This window comes from Bacillus rossius (assembly GCF_032445375.1).
Source record: "Bacillus rossius redtenbacheri isolate Brsri chromosome 9 unlocalized genomic scaffold, Brsri_v3 Brsri_v3_scf9_2, whole genome shotgun sequence".
In the NCBI taxonomy this organism is placed as follows: Eukaryota; Metazoa; Arthropoda; class Insecta; order Phasmatodea; family Bacillidae; genus Bacillus; species Bacillus rossius.
In genome coordinates, this window is record NW_026962013.1 from 23,851,289 (window position 1) to 23,869,653 (window position 18,365).

Genomic DNA, 18,365 nt, shown 5'->3' on the forward strand with positions numbered 1-18,365 from the left:
ACATAATCAAAATTTAAGTTCTAGGTTGGCTTAAAAATGTTGTTTCAAAGAGTTGAAAACCTTAAATATAAAAATTAACAAACAAATATCAATTATTTAAGCATCTCTTCATCGAAGATGAAAAAAAAAAGAGGCCTGGACAGGTGGTAGAACCACCCCAAGCATTAAGTAATAATAAAAATTGGTTAATCACATTTTTAAGTACATGGACAGACTGTGTGTGTGTGTTGATGTTTCTCTCAGTGGCAGTAGAAAAACTCAAGAAGTTGGCAAGAGATGGAGCGGGTGTCTGCAATCTTTGCCATGTGGATAATTCAAGTCAAAAAGGGCACACTTCCCCACGCCCATTTCCCATGTGGATAGCAAAACATATATATATATTGTTAGTGATGAAGTTTTAATACTAATTCCTTGAAACAAGTTTGTTTCATGCTATTAAACAGACTTCCAGACATGTACTACTAGCTCGCTGTAGGAAAGGTTTTGGTGGAGATTAAAAACTGACGAAAACTAGCTTCTACTGCACAGCTTAGGTTCTTCCCCTTCCTTCTTTGCGACAGAGAATTACCGTCACTCCCCTCTCTGTCGCAAAGAAGGAAGGGGGGGAACCTAAGCTGCGCAGTAGAAGCTAGTTTTCGTCAGTTTTTAATCTCCATCAAAACCTTTCCTACAGCGTGCCAGTAGCTTTGAATATATATACTGTATAGAAGTCGCGAGTGGATAGGATTTACTCTACGTTTTTCAGGAGCGTATGGTGAGCAGCTTGGGAACTTCACCGCTGCAGTGCGCTGCCGTAACGCCCTGTATCGTCTTAGTTGTTATTTACACGTTAGAGCGCAGCACTGTCGCCCGCTGTCATTCCCCGCACCCCCCACCAATCATTCACTGCAGCTCAAGGTCGTTCAACAGGAGGGGGAAGGGGTGTTTGAAGAGTTCGACACTTGTCCGATAGGGACCACCACAAGTCGATGCCCTAGAGATGGTGGCGATTGCAGCGGTGAATTAACCAACTACCTCAAAACCGTATTAGATATTTTAACCTGGGCTGGCGACTTCTATACAGTATATATATTCAAAGCCAGTAGTAAGGGGTTGCACTGCCAGCCAGAGTGACCCGCGGGAGCGTGAAGGGTGGCGAGGTGAGGCGGGCTCGGCGCTGACCGGAGGGGGTCCCGTGTGTTGCAGTTTAACTTCGTGGGTCGCATCCTGGGCCCGCGGGGCATGACCGCCAAGCAGCTGGAGCAGGAGACGGGCTGCAAGATCATGGTCCGCGGCCGCGGCTCCATGAGGGACAAGAAGAAGGTGGGTCTCCAGGTCGGTTCAGCCCCGCCGCCAGTAAACACTCCCCTGTATTATTGTACCGCGTGGGGCGCCGCGGAGATGCCCGCCCCCCTCGGCTGGCCCGTCGCCCAGGTCCGTGCAAACCGCCCTCTCGTTCTTCTGTTGCAACCACCCTCTCTCCCTCCTGCCTTACTTCCTTCCGCACCTCTCGCCCGGGATCACGGCACGCGACAGCGGGGTTTTGCCCGCGCGACATACGCGACAGCCACAGATGCGTAGAGAACAAATATATATATATATATATATATATATATATAATTGCGAGCGAACGTAATGAAAGATTTCTCAAACAAATCCAGGAAAAAATATACTCTCAGGGGCGTAGGAACCGGGGGGGGGGGGGGGACAGGGGGGACGTGTCCCCCTGAACTTTTTGTGTGGAGGGGACTGTCCCCTCCCCCCTCCCCAACTTTCTAGACCGCGATATTTTTATTTTATAATATTATTCTGCCCAATTTTATTTGTAATTTCTTCGCTCATCAAATTTTATCTTAAGGAAACAATAATAATTTTAACATCAATGTATCCAATGGTTAGATACAAAAACTGCTTAAAAAGCGCTATTTTGCACTTTTAAAATCAAAATTTTCCGGTGAAGGACCCCCGGTCCTCCCGTATTAGTAAGAGGGAAATGGGTTTACATGGCATCAAAATCATTATTTGTCCCCCCCAAATTTATGAACACAGCTACGCCAATGTATACTCAGTATTACACGAATAATGATTGTGTTACTAGTGCACCAGTTTAGTCATCCACAGATGTTTACAAGTTCGTTTTAACTCATCTGTTGTAGAAAAAGAAAATCGTTTGATTCAATTTGAATATTTATCCGAAATAAAAAAAAATATTGCGAGCGAACATAATAAAAGATATTTAAATAAACAACTTAATATTACACGAATATTGATTGTTGGAAAACAAAAGTTCTGATGCTCAATTCAGTAACTTTGATGCGTAACCATAAATTATGTGGCATCCCGTGAACGTTTTGTCGTGCTGAACCCAGTGACGTGTCGGACGTGATATTGGTTGTAAAATAATAATTTTTACTGGCATCGCATCCGTCGCTTGTCGCGTGCTTGTGGTCCCAGCATTGGTACTCGCTTGTAGACTTGGCGAAGCTGTTCCTGGTCCTCTTCCCGGGTTGTTCTCGGGTACTTTCGACTCCGCAGTTGGTCCGCCCTCTTCTGTGACTTGCGTCGCTACCCGCATGAACCCCCGCACATCTGTGCATGGTCCTGTATGTACTGTGGTGATGGGCAGTGGAATGCTAGTCCAGCTACCAGAAATGTAAAGTAGGGGGTAAGGTGGGGTAAATTGATGGTCGGGTCAACAGGAGGTAACATTTTTTGAACAATTTTTCCCACCTTTTATACTACTTTTATTGATTTAAAGTATGCTGGAATTGTTGCTTATCTTATTTGGCAACATTTAAAAATTTTACCTCGGATCTACGCGACCACTGATTGCCCCCATATTTCTCTTTGTAGTTCAAACTATAAACTTTTTTTTTGTAGAAAAAAAAAGTTTACTTTATAATATACAAAAAGGTTGAAATATTTTAATGCTTTAAATAGGTAGATTTATTTTTAAAATGTGACATTTAAATGAACATAACATTCTAAAGGTTAGAGGTGAGACATTCTACAATACATTCTTTTTTTCTTTGACGAACTTTTTTTACTGTAGTGGATGTCTTATTGCTATATATTTTTCCAGGTAAAAATATTTCATGTGGTTTTGTGTATGTATAATGTTCTAAAAATACCATATTATTCAAATGTAAAATTTTTATATATATATATATATATATATATATATATATATATATATATATATATATCTGGTACCAGTTAATTCTATACTTGCTGCTAAGTTGGGCTACCTATGTCACAGTAGGCTTACATTAAATGGATAACCTGAGAAATCCAGTGAATTTGAAAGTGGTTTTAGAAAACTTGAAAATGTCAGGAGAAAACTTGAAAATATCAGGCGAAAACTTAAAATGTCAAGAGAAAACTTGTAAATATCAGGGAAAACTAGGAAATGTCAGGGAAACACTTGTAAAAATCAGGGAAAACAGTCTACTTTAATGGATGATTTTAACCTGAAATATAGTGTTGGATAAATAATTTTTTTGAAACCATACAATTATTCTAACTGCAAAAATAATAGCATTGGGTGTCAGTGAAATAATTTTGAGTATGAGAGGAATCAATATTAAATAAATGAAATCATACTAAAAAAGTTAACCGACGTTACAAACTTTTCGGCTTAAAACAGCTGGAAATTTTTGTATTTTGGCTTGCACATTTGGTTGAAGTAGAACTTTTTAATTTTGAAAATTACTGTAAAAATTTTTTTTGTCAGAGAAACCTTGCAATGTCAGACTAAGTTGATCCTGATATTCTGTAGCAGCCATAAATGTGTTTTCAATTATATGATGATTTAAATAGTAAAGATAAGCCATTTTCCGCAACGTTGTGCAATCTGACGGTGCTATGGGGACAGGGTTTCGAGCGCCCTCGAGACTATTGCACAGTTATTGTTGAGGTGCGTGTACACTGTGTACACTGTGTGTTTACTGTAGATAGCTGGTGGGAATTTGGCTGGCTGTTTATTTTCAAAGAGGCTACGCTACTGCATGCAGTTCCCTCGGGGAGGAGGGGGGGGAGTAATAGTCAGGGGGGTGGGGGGTACCCCTAGTGGGTGAACTTGTGTGGGAGAAGTGAAGGAAGTTTACGTTCTGTAATGGTTGTAAGAGGGTGAGGGGGAGGCTGTGTGTGGACTCCAGATGCCTTCCTGCTACCCCGGTTGCGTAAACAACCGCCATCTTCTCTTTTGCAGCGTTGCGAAAATAACTTTTGGCTGCGAGAGTTAGCTGCCATCTGCACTTTCAGCCTGATTTCCTTCCCCCCCCCCTTTTTTTCCCCCCCCCTTTCCAATGTGGAAGTAATGTTTTAATGCCTCATAGTTTAAATGTGTGTTTTGTTGCTATACAAAACACTGATATAGAAATGAGAAGTTAGTATATTTTTTTCTTATGTATTTATTGCATCCAGTTAAGAAACAAAATTATTATTTTAATTAACATTGTTCTTAGTTAGTTCATTCTCTTTTAAGATGCTCTAATAAATATATATATTTTTTTTCAGCCAGTATTTTTTGATCATCTTACACATAGCTTTTTGAATACTGCAGACTATTTTGTATGTGATTTTACTCGAGAATGTTAAATGGCAGTTCAGTTACTGGCTGTTCCTTGGTGCTGTAGAAAACATTTTTTAACATTGATTGTGACTTATTGTTTCCCTTCTTAAATTTTCATTAATTTTACTCTAATATTATATGATGTGTAATATTTATCAGGTGAGTAATATTTGTTTAATTTGTTCAATAAGTATTTTCAAAATATTCTTCTCATGTGTTACTTTAATAGTACTTTTTTTTATGTAGTTCCTAAATAGTTTTTGGTTTGTTGTTGTTAACTGCCATGACTATATCTGTGTTTTAGGCATTTGAAATGTTAAATGCTCATTATTAATTTCCTGTGAGGTACAGTGAATTTTTATTTCATTCTAAAATCATAGATTTGTTTTGATACAATTATATTTTGCAAAGAAAAGATCATTATATATTTTAACTTTACAATTAAATTAATTTTATGCAACTAATTTATCATGTAGCAGTTCAACATTGTATTTCAAAATGAGAGTTGATTTTGTTAATTTTAAAAGTCAGAAACTTTGTATTATTAAGGCATTTTCAGACATACATGCACAAAATAATTTTAATGAGTAACTTGTAGGTATGAATAGTAATAATGTTTTATTTTATGTGGAAAGTGCAACTTGTTTGGAAAATTTTTGAAAATTGGTTAAAATAACCCTACGTTAGTATTAAATCGTTTTTGATATCTTTTTCATGCAGCAACACAAGTATGGCATAAATAATAATTGCAGTAAGTATGTAAGACAGTTATGGGTGGATGTGATAATTTACTTTAAAATGGGTTGAATTTTTAATGTCTTGGTATTATAATTTTTTTTTAAATTGTTATATATTGGTTAAATGGGCTAAAAATATTTTAGACAAAATTAGATATTTGTGAAAATCTTTATTGGATGATAGAACTAGCTTGTCACTGACAGCATTCTATGGACATAGACACATCATCAGTATTGTATCTAAAACTATGATCATTATTTAAAATGGTCCTGGAATAACCTTTTTAAGACATGTTTATTCTTGCTGAATTGTGTTTATTTCACAGATATTATCTATATAGAAGTACAATGATTAGTTGATATTAAAAATAAGATACATTTTTTTAGACATTTTGTAAACTTTATATCTCCCTGTACACATTGTAATGTTTCTTAGTGTTTGTAATAATGGCTATTGAAAACTAAGGAACACAAAAAACATGCTTTTAAAAATGTTCTTGAAGAAACACTTCACTAACAATTTTCTTGAATAATAAGAGCTGTAAGGTTGAATTATTTTTCACATGCTGGTTAGTAGCTCTTTTATATTGGCAATGTTTGAATTATTGTAGTTCAGTGATACTTGGGATGTTAGAGTTAAAGGAGTAACATATAGTGTAACCACAGAGGCTGCCAAAGTTTTTAACTGTTGCATATAATGCAGTAAATTACCTGTGATTACTAATTTGCTTTGATTGAAGTATTACTTAATTGCTACTGTAAACTTATGGGTGTAGTCATTTTTTAAAATTATAGACTTTTTTTAAACATTTTGAATGTGTAGGTAGTAATAAATTTCTGAGTTACTAGTGCAAACAAAATTTTCACACAAGCATTGCATTTTCAATTTTTACGGTCCCAGAAGTAAGCGAAAACAGTTTTGTCAAACTTCAGAAGCTGTAGTCACATAAAAGATAAAAATGTGTTATAAAATAAAAATTTTGTCCTTAATCATAAAGTTTTGTACAAGGTCTTAAGGCAACGATACCATTAATAATGTAGTGGACTTTGGACCACTTAGGTACCAACTGTCTGCTCATATTGAGTTCAGCAGAAAAAGTATTCTATCATTGTGAGCTCTTCCTCTTTGAGAGTGAAATTTTGGACTAAAGCCCTCTTCCAAAAAATTTTTCCTTTAGCATTTGAGGTGGTACATAAATACTTTAGTTGTCTTTAAAAATACCATTTTTTTCCAGCGTATTGTACGTACTTCTAGTGTGCGCTAGGACTTTCCAGTTCCCTATGGAGTGAACTGGCACAGTGGTAAGACACTGGCCTTACACTCCTGAGAACCTGGGTTAGAGTCCCGATACGCCCATCCTTATTTCGAGCTTTCATAACTATAGGCCATGGTTAGAGACTCGTGTATTCTCAAAACGTGGGAGGTTTTGCGCGCCGTTATGGTTGGTAGAGTAACATTAAATATGGCGTAGCTAGCCAATGGTGGACAAACCTTGGATGTTCGGTTGTTCAGCGGCAGTGTTCTCTTTGGCCCGGTCATGTGTGTGGAACTGCATCTCTCACCAACCACAACCAACGATGAAATAAATTTCGCGGAACGTCATCACAGCGTGTCCACGTCCATCCGGAAAGTCAAACACGGTTGTCTCTAGCCTCGGCCTATTCTCTTCCTTGGTCCGTCTCGCATGTTAAGGAGGTTAAGCTTTGTTCCCGTGACTTGGGGGTCACTCACACTCAAGGGCGTAGCCGGGGGGGGGGGGTGTTTATGGGTTCAACCCCCCCCCCCCCCCTTAGCACCAAATCTTTAATTAATTTCTTATTCATCACTCAAACAAATTTCATATTAAAATTAATAAAATTTTTACCATTACAATATTTAAATTTAAGTACCGAAAACTGCTAAAATAGCACTATTTTACACCTTAAAATCCAAATTTTCCCGGGGGAGGACCCCCGGACCCCCCCCCCCCTTTTTAATATGGAGGGGGGGGGAAGCCATGCTTCTTAACACCTCCCCTACACAAATCCTGGCTACGCCACTGCTCGCACTACGACAAAGTTGTGCCGTGCTGAGGCACGTCATCCGTGGGACCACAAGCCCTTGATGTCCGGGCATTCATTGTCGCTTCACGGGAAAGGTGGAGCTACCGGGAGCCCAGCTGTGCGAGGTACGACAGGCTCGCCCCTGTCCCCTCGTAGCCGGGGGGTCGCGGGAGCCCCTGGGGACGGGGGCTGAGGTTGTTTCCGGCCCTTGCGCAGGAGGAGGCGAACCGGGGGAAGCCCAACTGGGAGCACCTCAACGACGAGCTGCACGTGCTCATCACGGTCGAGGACTCGGAGAACCGGGCCAACCTGAAGATGCAGCGTGCCGTCGAGGAGGTCAAGAAGCTGCTCGTTCCCGTAAGTCTTTCCCCAATCCTCCCCGGGGATCATTTCAATCCAGTTTTTACTTACTGACGGGGTAGTTTCCTTGATTATTTTGCTCATATAGGTTTTTGGTTTCTCCTCGAGGATTAAATGGACGGTCTCCGGGTAAAAGGTAACAAGTCACATTTTGGTGATTTTTAAGTTTATTCCAGCAATAAATTCTTAAGTTTACTTAGGATATATACCTAATGCATTTTTAATCATTGGCAACTATGTTGGTAAATATGTTGGTAAATAAAAGAATAATGCAAGAAAATTTTTTAAGTATTTAAGTTCAATTTTTATCTAAGAGTTTTTTGTTTCTCCTGCAAAAAGTGAATTCTTGACTTGTTAGCTTTTACCCGGAGACCGTCCAAATTACATTTGCATGGAGGAAGGTGATGCAGTGACATGGCACTGGACTCACATTCCAAAGGAGAACCAAGTGAGAACCGGTACGACCATCCTGATATTGATTTTTCGTTGTTTTCCGAAATCGCTTCAGGCAAATGCCGCGATAGTTCCTTACTATAGGCTCTGGTTTGACGTCTTCGCAAGTTATCTCGAGGAGTTCATCCTATATGATGACCTCGCTGTCGACAAGACGCTGTGGGACCTGCCTAGTCAGGGGTGTATTAGTGTTAGTGAGTGGGATGATAAGTGCGGCGCTCGCTGGTGCTTCTATAGTGCGGTATCACATCTTGAAGTGCAAGGCTGTGTATTGGTGCGCAGTCTTCTCGTCATGCATAGGACAACTATGATCCGAGTGATGACAGTGACATTAGATGATGAAAATTTTATACCAATGTAAATAAAAATGAAATAAATAATGGTATGTAAATGTAACATGTTAAAAAAATAAAACATTTCAGAAGTACTGTATACTGTATAGTATAACTAAATAAAGCTCTGTGATAAAAAAAACACAAACTTTTTATGTAACAAAGTTGTTAATGTAAGTCCCTTGATTGCTTTCAAGAATTTCTATGGTGTGTTTTATGCCTACAAAATATTCTGAAAACACACGTTTTAACCATTTGCACTTTTCTAAAAACACTGTTTAAAAACAAAATATGGAAACAGAACTACTCCTCCGCCTTTAGCGTAGTTAAATTTTTTTTTTGTAAAAATGACCCCAATTGATATCTAGAACAGTTTGCAAATTGCGTGGTTTATTTTCTGAAGCTGTGCACACCTTAAGTGTGCTCAGGTAGGTGAGGCCTTTAAGCTAATTAAAAAAATCATTTAATTTGTAATATAGTAAGAATGGGTCTTAAAAAATTGGTTACAGCAATCCAATAAGAGTTTATTTAATGTAGATAGGGCCACTGGATTAGATTATATAATTGAAAATTATTTTACTCTCTTACATTTAACTTATAAAGTAAACGTAATTAGTGATCAAATTAAATATTAAGGCTACAAATTTAAGATAGACCCTGTGCTTGGGTTAGATATGTGTTCCAGAGAGAATTCTGGACAACAGGAGCTCATCTGTAAAAAAAAATAAACTAACCAAACAAATTCTTTTTCAGGCATTAACTCTCCAACATTGTTATTTTCTTGGGGGAATTTGTAATACAACAAATAGTTTTCTACCGCTTGATAGTGGTAAAGCCAAAGTAAGGGGTCCTGAAAAACTCCTTAATTTTTGATTGCATGAGAGGTTACGAAATATGTCCAAGGGCCCTTTGCTTTAAGGACGTGGCTTCAACACAGAAGCCAAGAAGTAGTTTGTTTATATAATGATAATGAAAAAACCTTAAAACTCTAGTATGCTCAAAGAGCATGAATTTACGTGAATCAAGCATTAATAACCTTAGTCTTTAATCTATTTAGCCATAGGATTTCTTTCATGAGTCTCAAAAAATGTGGTTTTCCCAAAATTCTGGAAACTGAATTTGTTTTGTAAGAGTTTTTTGGAATATATATATATATATAAATTAGAGATTATGAATGAAATTTTACAACTAATCAGACATACAACATGCTACATCAATTACTCAAAACGGTACACCACATGATCAGGTACTCCCGGGTAATGCTGCTAGAGTTGAAATTTGAATACTAATTAGTCATAAAGGTTTTAAAAAATATGAAATAAGCACTTATTGGATTAAAAGAAACATATTCAAAATATATGCAATTGTTATACTACAAATTAAATTTTTAGAAGCTAAATAACTTGGGGAAAATGGTATGAGTAAAAAAGATATGCAAACTATCAACAGTTGTGTCATTTAAACGCTAAATATAAATAGTATACTAACCTTTTGTCATCAGTTGCATGTGAAATACCTAAAAGACTCCCACAAAACTTTAGGTCTTCATTATTTGCTATAGTAAAGGTAAACCAGCAGGATTTTATCTGTGACCTAGCTGAGATAACCGCTAATAACCATATAATAATATGGTCTAAAATAACTAATAATAAAATAATAAAAATAATATTAATTTTTTTTTCAAAATTTCTACTAGTTTTTTTTTTTATCTCTGTGGGGGGAAAATCGCACCCAATCTTCTTGGAGTTGTGCTTGTATCAAACTAGCTCACAAGAAATAATCGTACTAGATTAGGTGGTAAAAATATTAATAATTTTTTTATATTTGCATTTTTGTGTGGGTGTTTCATACTTTGTTGGTGTAATCGTGTCTGGAAAATGGCAGCCAAAAAGTTTTGGTTGTAGTGCTTCTTTTAATATATTAATATATTTACAGTTTTTTTTTTGTGTTTAAACGTTTAAACACATTCCTTTAAGTGCTGAACAAAAAAATTCCAGAGCATTGTTACAGGTGTTAGTGTTTGTATTACTGAATTATCCTTCCTAATTTTTTTTTCTTTAAATTTTAATATTTCCCTGGAATATCAAATCAAATGCTAAAGATTTGATGGTGCGTATTTGAGGATTTGACTGTGGCATACCTAAAAAAAAGTTGTTTCAATTTCCAAACGCTTTCAGGCTGACGGGGAGGATGAGCTGAAGAAGAGGCAGCTGATGGAGTTGGCGATCATCAACGGGACGTACAGAGACTCTAGTGTCAAGGCAGTTGCCGCAGCAGGTACGTGCATCTTGCCGCCCCAGTGCGTGCGCAGCATTGACACTTGATTCATCCAGGGCCATCGAAGGAAATTAAGCTCCTGGGAGCAAATAATTTTGTTGAGCACCCTCCATATTATCTTTGAATATATATACTGTATAGAAGTCTCCAGCCCAGGTTAAAATTTATAATACGGTTTTGAGGTAGTTGGTTAATTCACCGCCGCAATCGCCACCATCTCTAGGGCATCGACTTGTGGTGGTCCCTAGCGGACAAGTGTCGAACTCTTCAAACACCCCTTCCCCCTCCCGTTGAATGAACTTGAGCTGCAGTGAATGATTGGTGGGGGGTGCGGGGAATGACAGCGGGCGACAGAGCTGCGCTCTAACGTGTAAATAACAACTAAGACGATAAAGGGCGTTACGGCAGCGCACTGCAGCGGTGAAGTTCCCAAGCTGCTTATCATACGCTTCTGAAAAACGCGACTTCTATACAGTATATATATTCAAAGGTAACAAGCAAATTTATGAGTTCTCATGTTGCAAACAAACTAATAATACGAAACTCGGACACAAAATTTAACGTAGAATTCTTTAAAATAATGCCAAATGTAACAAACATATTGATCAATAAAATGTTTCCTTTTCAAATTCTAGATGTGAACCACACACTTTCTGTGCCCGCTGCTATAATTCGCTTGCCTGAATCGTAAACGTCACTTGGCACCATCAGTCGCAGATGGCAGCACAAAAAAAAAAAGGGAAATTTTAAACTATTAGAAGAAAAAATTCAGAACGCTAACATTGGACATGATTTTTTACTAGGAATTTTATTAAAATATTATCCACCTTGTTAAAGTTAATTTAACAGTTAATACTATAAAGTTTATGCACACGTTATATATTATACTTCTATGACATTACTAAAATATTAACCTGAAACATTAAAAAAAAACACATGATAGCAGTAAGTGTATGTTTGTATATATATTTTGGCTTAAACTACTGAAATTAATCTGTGAATACTTCCTACGAACATACCTTAACCTTATTGAGCTGATTAAAATGATTATAATATTATAATTTATAATGCTATTAAAAATAGTTTAAAAATTTTTTTATCAGTGATTATATTTAAAACACATCCCTTGTGGTTACCAAGTGCCTGCTCTATCGCTGTACTAGGATTTTAAAACTTTAGTTTACTTTTTAATGTGACTATTTTAGTTTACCCAATGTATTCCAAAAAAGTTTCACACTCATAAAGTTTCAGAAAGTCTCGAAACTTGTCCCCTTCCCCCTTCCGGAAGCCCCAGCATATTTAGTGATTTTCATTAAAACAATTTATCTCAATTATTTTACTAAATCAAATAATTTTTTTACACATATTTTTATTAATATTGAATACATACTTAGTATTTAATTAAAGTAAATTTCAAAATAGTTCAGTGTCTTAAATCTAAAAGAAGTATAACTTATAATGCACGTACATAATTACACACACCTTTTTTTTCTTCTAAATTTGCTAAACTAAGTACTTTTTTAATGTGCTTTAATTAACATGTTGAACTATTTCACCATGATTTTGAAAATTTTTCAGTTAGCCTTAAAGTGTTTTCAGCTATGCATCTATGGTTATGCGCAAGTTATGTGGCATGATGCGTTTGTGTTTTTAACTTGTATTTCTTGTCGAAAGCAGCTAAATTAACAGTGTGCTTATGCAATGTACATGTCATAGTCATACAATGCCAGTGTAGATTTGTTTTATAATTTAGCATTAGTTATATCTAGGGACACCTGTATTTCATGATTTCATTTCATGTCAAGGTATTTCACAAAACACTGTAGCTTTTTCTAAGAGTCATGGCAAATTGTGAGGGTGCAACAGTACGTTGACCACATTCTCATTGGCCCCGTCAAGAGCGGGACGACACCTCTCACCGACCTCAGCCAATAACCACAGGAGAAAAGCAACAGTATTTTGTGAAATATATTGACACGAAATGTATTCGCGAAATACAGGTGTCCCTAGTTATAACATTAAATAATTAAAATAAAAAAATCCATGTCTGTTGTTACAATTCTGCCACTCCATATTTCATTACTATTTGATAAAAATATTTTTCTGAAATGGAGACTGTCTATCCAAGTAAAAAAATTTAACACCAGACCAACAACAGATATATAGAAAATCATGTAACAATTCTATGGTAATAAGCAGGTTTCTTCAATGTCAGCAAATATGGGTAGGATTAATATTTTTGAATGAAGTAATTCCTGCTTCATTTTCTTTCTTCCTCAAGTTTTACCAAACATTTTATCACATTATATGTCTACAGGACTTGGAACAAGATTTTGTTCAATTTTGGCTAACTTTGAACTACTAAAGTAAAATTAATTAAAATAAAATATTTTTGGAGGGCTAAGATTTAATGTCATTTGGTTTCTACATAATTTATTTATGGTCTTATGTTATTTGCCATTTGTTGAAACTTGCTTCTGATGAGTAGTGTACTTATTTACTTATGTATACATATTACGTGCCACTGCCCTCCTTAAACAAATCGTTATCATCCAGGCTGCCCAAGTTAGTCAAATTTTTATATAAAAAAAAAAGGATCAGTTAAGGACCTGTTGACAAAAACTGGAATCGGTCAAGGATGGCCAATGGAATAAATGTCTTAAGAAAACTACTACACTACTAGTAACCAACACCTTGTTTAGAAATTGTGCAAGATTTCACTATAAAATATCTGCCTTGTCTCAAATGGTGTAGAATCCATAGGCCGTGAATGAACTTACAGCACCTGTTATTGGCCCTCGGCCCTGAAACTCTAGCCACCAATCTGTTGCATGATCTAAAATAAGAATTATGATATGTAGAGACTTGGAAATTTCGCAAATGATTTTGGTACGTAGCTGAAAATTGAAAGTCCCCTTGTGTGATGTTCCCACATTTGTTTTTCCAATGGCTAGTTATTAATTTTTGGGAAAAAGAAGAGTAGAGAGGAACTTGGATCCCTATTTAGTGAGCTGTTAGTGATTCACTCACTTACTTACTGTTAAATGACCGTTATTGGCTTACAGTAGCAAAACGGCGTGTCAGAATAACTGCTGCCTAATCATATACTGGTTGCCAAGTTTTTGGGGTCTTACTTGCTGCAGCCAAATTAATCTGCGAAATTTCCGGGTCCCTGATGTTGTGTAGAGCCTGCCACTTCGCAGTGTAGCCAACCAACAGGCTGGACTATGCAGTCAATCATGTTTGAGGGAAGGTGATGTGTTCTTTGGCTGCCCATTACGTCTTTTGTGTATCCATATGGAAGTCACACTAACAATAGCTAAAATATTAGCATTGGCTCTATGTCTTTTAGCGCGTCAGGCCAGCCGAAGGTTCCGGCCACACATTCCTCGAGAAGTCAGGCAGTTACGAAAGTAACGAAAATGTCCTGAAACAAACACAGTGCTGGAAGTATTGCTAACTTGCATTTTGTTTTTTGATGCATCACTTCAGTTTATGGTCACGCATTAAATATAATGAGTTGGAGACTGATCATTAAATCATTTGAAAACTATCTGTGAATTTTTTTTTTTTTTCTAACATTTACAGTAGGGTCTCAATGAACAGAACAATACACAGTACAAGTAGCACTAAAAAAATGTAGAACTACACGATTTGAGCTTACTTAAAAGGTCAGGTGCAGTTCGGAATAAACTAGTTTTGTAATCACTCAAGTTAATTAGGATTTTTACTGTGTTGAAAAAAGGGGAGGGGGAGGGTGGTGACAATCGCTCCCCATTGTCTCTCCCATAGGACCGCCACTGTGTTAATAGCACAATGCGGAACCTCGGTTAGTTGAGACTCCACTTTAAATCGGCTCGTTCCTAATAGTAGATCTATTTCTTATAATGTTTGATTGTGTCTGTTATGTATGAAAATAGACGATTTGATACAAAAAAAAATATTGTAACAAAATTATTTTGAAAGTTTAAAAAAAATTGTTCTGGTATTGGTTCATAGACACTTTGGAAATGCATAGGTGTTTGTAGGACAGCAGGGAGGTAGAACTGCGTTGCGAAGTGGCAGTGTTGTTGTTGTGTGAAGTGTAACGGCTGGGTCGACAGCAGGAGGGACGGGGTCCCCGCTAATCCGTTGCAAAAGCAGAGTTGTACGGCATGGTCGCAGCTTGCGACGAGGAGTGGCGCCGGCTGACGGCGGCCGCCGCCGCGGAGACCCAGCGCCTGCTGTCCCCGGGCATGCCGGGGCTCGCGGCGCCCATGCGCTCGCCCGCCACGCCGCTCGGCGCGCCGCTCATCCTCTCCCCGCGCCTGCCCGTCTCCACCACCGCCTCGCTGCTGAACGGCTCGGCCCACCACCACCACCACCAGGGCGGGCCGCTGCTCTCGCCCCACGACCCGCACGGCCTCATCTATGCTGCTGCGCCCTACGCAGAGTACGCCAACTACGCGGCGCTGGCCGCGTCGCCGCTGCTCGCCGAGTACGACCACACGGGTGGGTTGTTCGCGCGCTGATGCCCCTCTCCCGCCCACCCCCCCGGCCGCCCCTCCCTCCCTCCCTCCCTAGCGGCATCGCCTGTCGCTGCTAGCGCGGTGCAGACGGACACCTGCCTCTGAATACAGTGGGAGTCCCGCCGATCTCAACCCCACTCATCCGAAAGATTTTACAGTGAAAAGTATTTAAAAAAAGAAATTGAATTTTTTCGTATTTAAAAACTTTTTTTTTTTGTGTGTGCCAATATAATTATCAACATTTTTAGTGATTTCATGCTTTCAAAAGCGCTGCAGGTTTTGTCAATGTGAATTTTTATAGAGATGTACGTGCCACGTGCTGTTGCATCGCGACAATATTATTTGGCCAATCCAGACGGGTCTCGGTCCCGATTAAGTTTGGATTAGCGGGACTCCACTGCATTATGTGTATAAAAAAATTTATCGAAATGTCCTGTAATTTTTTTCAATCGAATTTTGCGTTGCCGTGGGTAGTTCATTTAACTATCTGATGATGTTAATTTAATCTCTTGCTCTTCATTTTTGGAAAAGCACGGGGAATATGTCTACAATTAAATTTTTTTTTGTGATTAATTTATAGTTCATTTTTTTTTAATGAGCTTAGGATTTTAATTATTTCAATGACACCATGGATGATAGGAACAGATGTCCTCAACCCTTAGTGAAAAATTGTAGAATGAATGCAAAGTGATTGTCATTGGTGAGGCACGTTGCACTCATTGAACAGCAAAAAAAAATCAAATTTTTAGTGTGATTACTATTTTCTTAAATCAAATTACTATACTCCAGGTGATTAACATTTATTATAGTCTTTTTTAGGTGCCTGTGAATTTCATAGCAGTAAGAAAGCTGGGGAGAGATATTTACTGATGTATAAATGAGGGGTTTACTTGGTCAAAACGTATATATACTAAAGTAGGTAATGAAATATATTTTATAGCATAGTAGGTAACTATTTATTTGCTTGAATTGTTTCACCATAATGGTGCAATTTGTTTTTAGTCATTTTCCAAGTTGCGGATGTGAGTAGGTTAGATACTATATTTTGTACTTAGATTCATTATGTTGTGACTTGGTCTTTTTTGAATTTAAGTTTTAAGTGATGACATAGCAAATTTATACACTTAGTATAATTGTTTTTAAGGTGAAGCATTTAATGCTTACGTCAATATGTTTATTTGTTATGTACCTAATTCATCTTGAATTGGTTTCTGTGCAATAGGTAATGTTTGCAACTTCCTATTTGGTTACAGAGTTAAAGTTAAGCATACTTGTTCATTGTTCATTAAAAAAATAGCTGTAGTAGTTTCTCCAAGAAACTGATATTTGCTTACTTTGCAGACAAATGTGCATTTTACAGATTGCGACATATACAATACATGTTGAATCTTTGTCCCTCAAACACTACATACTTGTTAAATAATTTTTATTTTGCATTTTAACTGTATCATATATTTATAGCATTTATAGCATTTTCTTCTTATATTCAAAATCATGCTTGACACCATTGAAATAAATGGGAATTTTTTTTTTTAATTTGTTTGTACGTTTAATGATATGAATTTTTATAGATTTCTTGAAGCTAAAAAACTTGAAAGGAGACTTAACTAATAATTTAGTAAGTCACATGTATTTTTCAGTAGCTTATTTAAAAAAAAACTGGATAAGGTAAAATAATTTACGGAATTATAACAGTTAAAATGAAAGTAGCAAACAGTGTTGTGGAATGTTCTATTCTTAACAGCTGTTTAGTGAAAAGAGAAAACACAGTAACTGTTTCTATTACTGATTTAAATGTTCCAAGCTCAATGAAAGTTATGTAAAATGCACAGCTGTTAATAAGTAATGAATTGATGAGTACTATAGTACTCTTATTTTGCACAAATTTGCCTCTTACAAGCAGGCTTTAGCCATTTAAAGCCATAACAAACTTCAAGTCTGTGATCTTTTTACCAAGTGTAATTAATAACAATAAGCTCTGCTAGAATTAACCTAACCCTTAGTATACTAGAGCTGCTAAGCGGTATATTATTTGATTTTGAGAATCCTGTTTTGTGCATCACGAAAACCAGTTGGTTCCTTGAACAATGATCCACTTTACTTCTCTAAATTTTGTGTGTGTTGGAATCGTGAACATCGGAGCAAAATATATCTGCACAGTACTGTTTAATTCTCGGAAAAATTTGAACCTTCCTTTATTTATTTTTTTGTAAAAAATTATTCATATATCATTGTATTTGTTTTACAAAGGGTTAAATTCTGTTTCTGGACTTTGTATTAACACTAGCATAGAGATACTTTAATTTCAGTTTATCTTATGTTTTAACAATTTTTTTACATGCACCATCATGGCCATACACACACATGTAAGATATAGTAAGATGATGTCACCTGCCGGATAAAAGTTTGTATTTATTTTCTTTTGTAATAGCGCTTATGTACAATTAGTTTTTTCTTTGAGCAAATAGTCCCTGATTTCTTATGTTTTTAAAGCTTTGCTTTCTTCTAAGACCTACTGTTTTCTGCACAGCGGAAGATAGGTTTTCATAAAAGTGAAAGGTAGAAAAGCCTGTAGGATTGTTTGCTTTCCCAGTACTACCTAGCAGCAACAAATTAACATAGGGTTTTTCTTTAGTATCTGCAGAATAGAATGGGGATGGGGGAAGTTTATCTCAGGAAAGAAAAAAAAATCTTTAAATGGGCCACTATTATTAATATGTGTAAATATTCATAACTCATGATGAAAGTAAGCAACGTTGGATCCACTTCTATAAACTTTTATTAAGTTTCTGTAAACTTTTCTAGTTAACAGTATTACATTTTCGTAGCATTAGGTGAAATATTTTACAGTGTTGTGCTCATTATCAATTTTCAGGATATTTCGCTTTACCTTATTATAAGTTACCTTTTGTTTTTGATGGAATACTCACTGTTTCTATTGCCTTTCTTGGTAGCTCTCTCTCTTTCCCTTTGGCTTTTCTGTTCGTACCATTTTCTTCTCAGGCTCTGTTTGTGAAATCTCCCATCCCTATTGATGGGACAGCTTTAATATGTACTCATTATTATTGGCAATTTACTTTTAATATATATCTTTTGGAGTAAT

The 18,365-nt window shown here is 36.9% G+C and overlaps 1 protein-coding gene across 1 annotated transcript in view; it reads left to right on the forward strand.

Moving 5' to 3' along the window:
- The window catches only part of LOC134543284 (protein held out wings), a 74,187-nt gene that overhangs the window by 49,362 nt on the left and 6,460 nt on the right, over positions 1–18,365 (forward strand). Inside the window, exons 3-6 of the mRNA XM_063388194.1 lie at positions 1,186–1,314; positions 7,549–7,689; positions 10,655–10,754; positions 14,898–15,245. Of these exons, the coding sequence (XP_063244264.1) occupies positions 1,186–1,314; positions 7,549–7,689; positions 10,655–10,754; positions 14,898–15,245 (718 nt within the window). The remainder of the gene's footprint in view (positions 1–1,185; positions 1,315–7,548; positions 7,690–10,654; positions 10,755–14,897; positions 15,246–18,365) is intronic.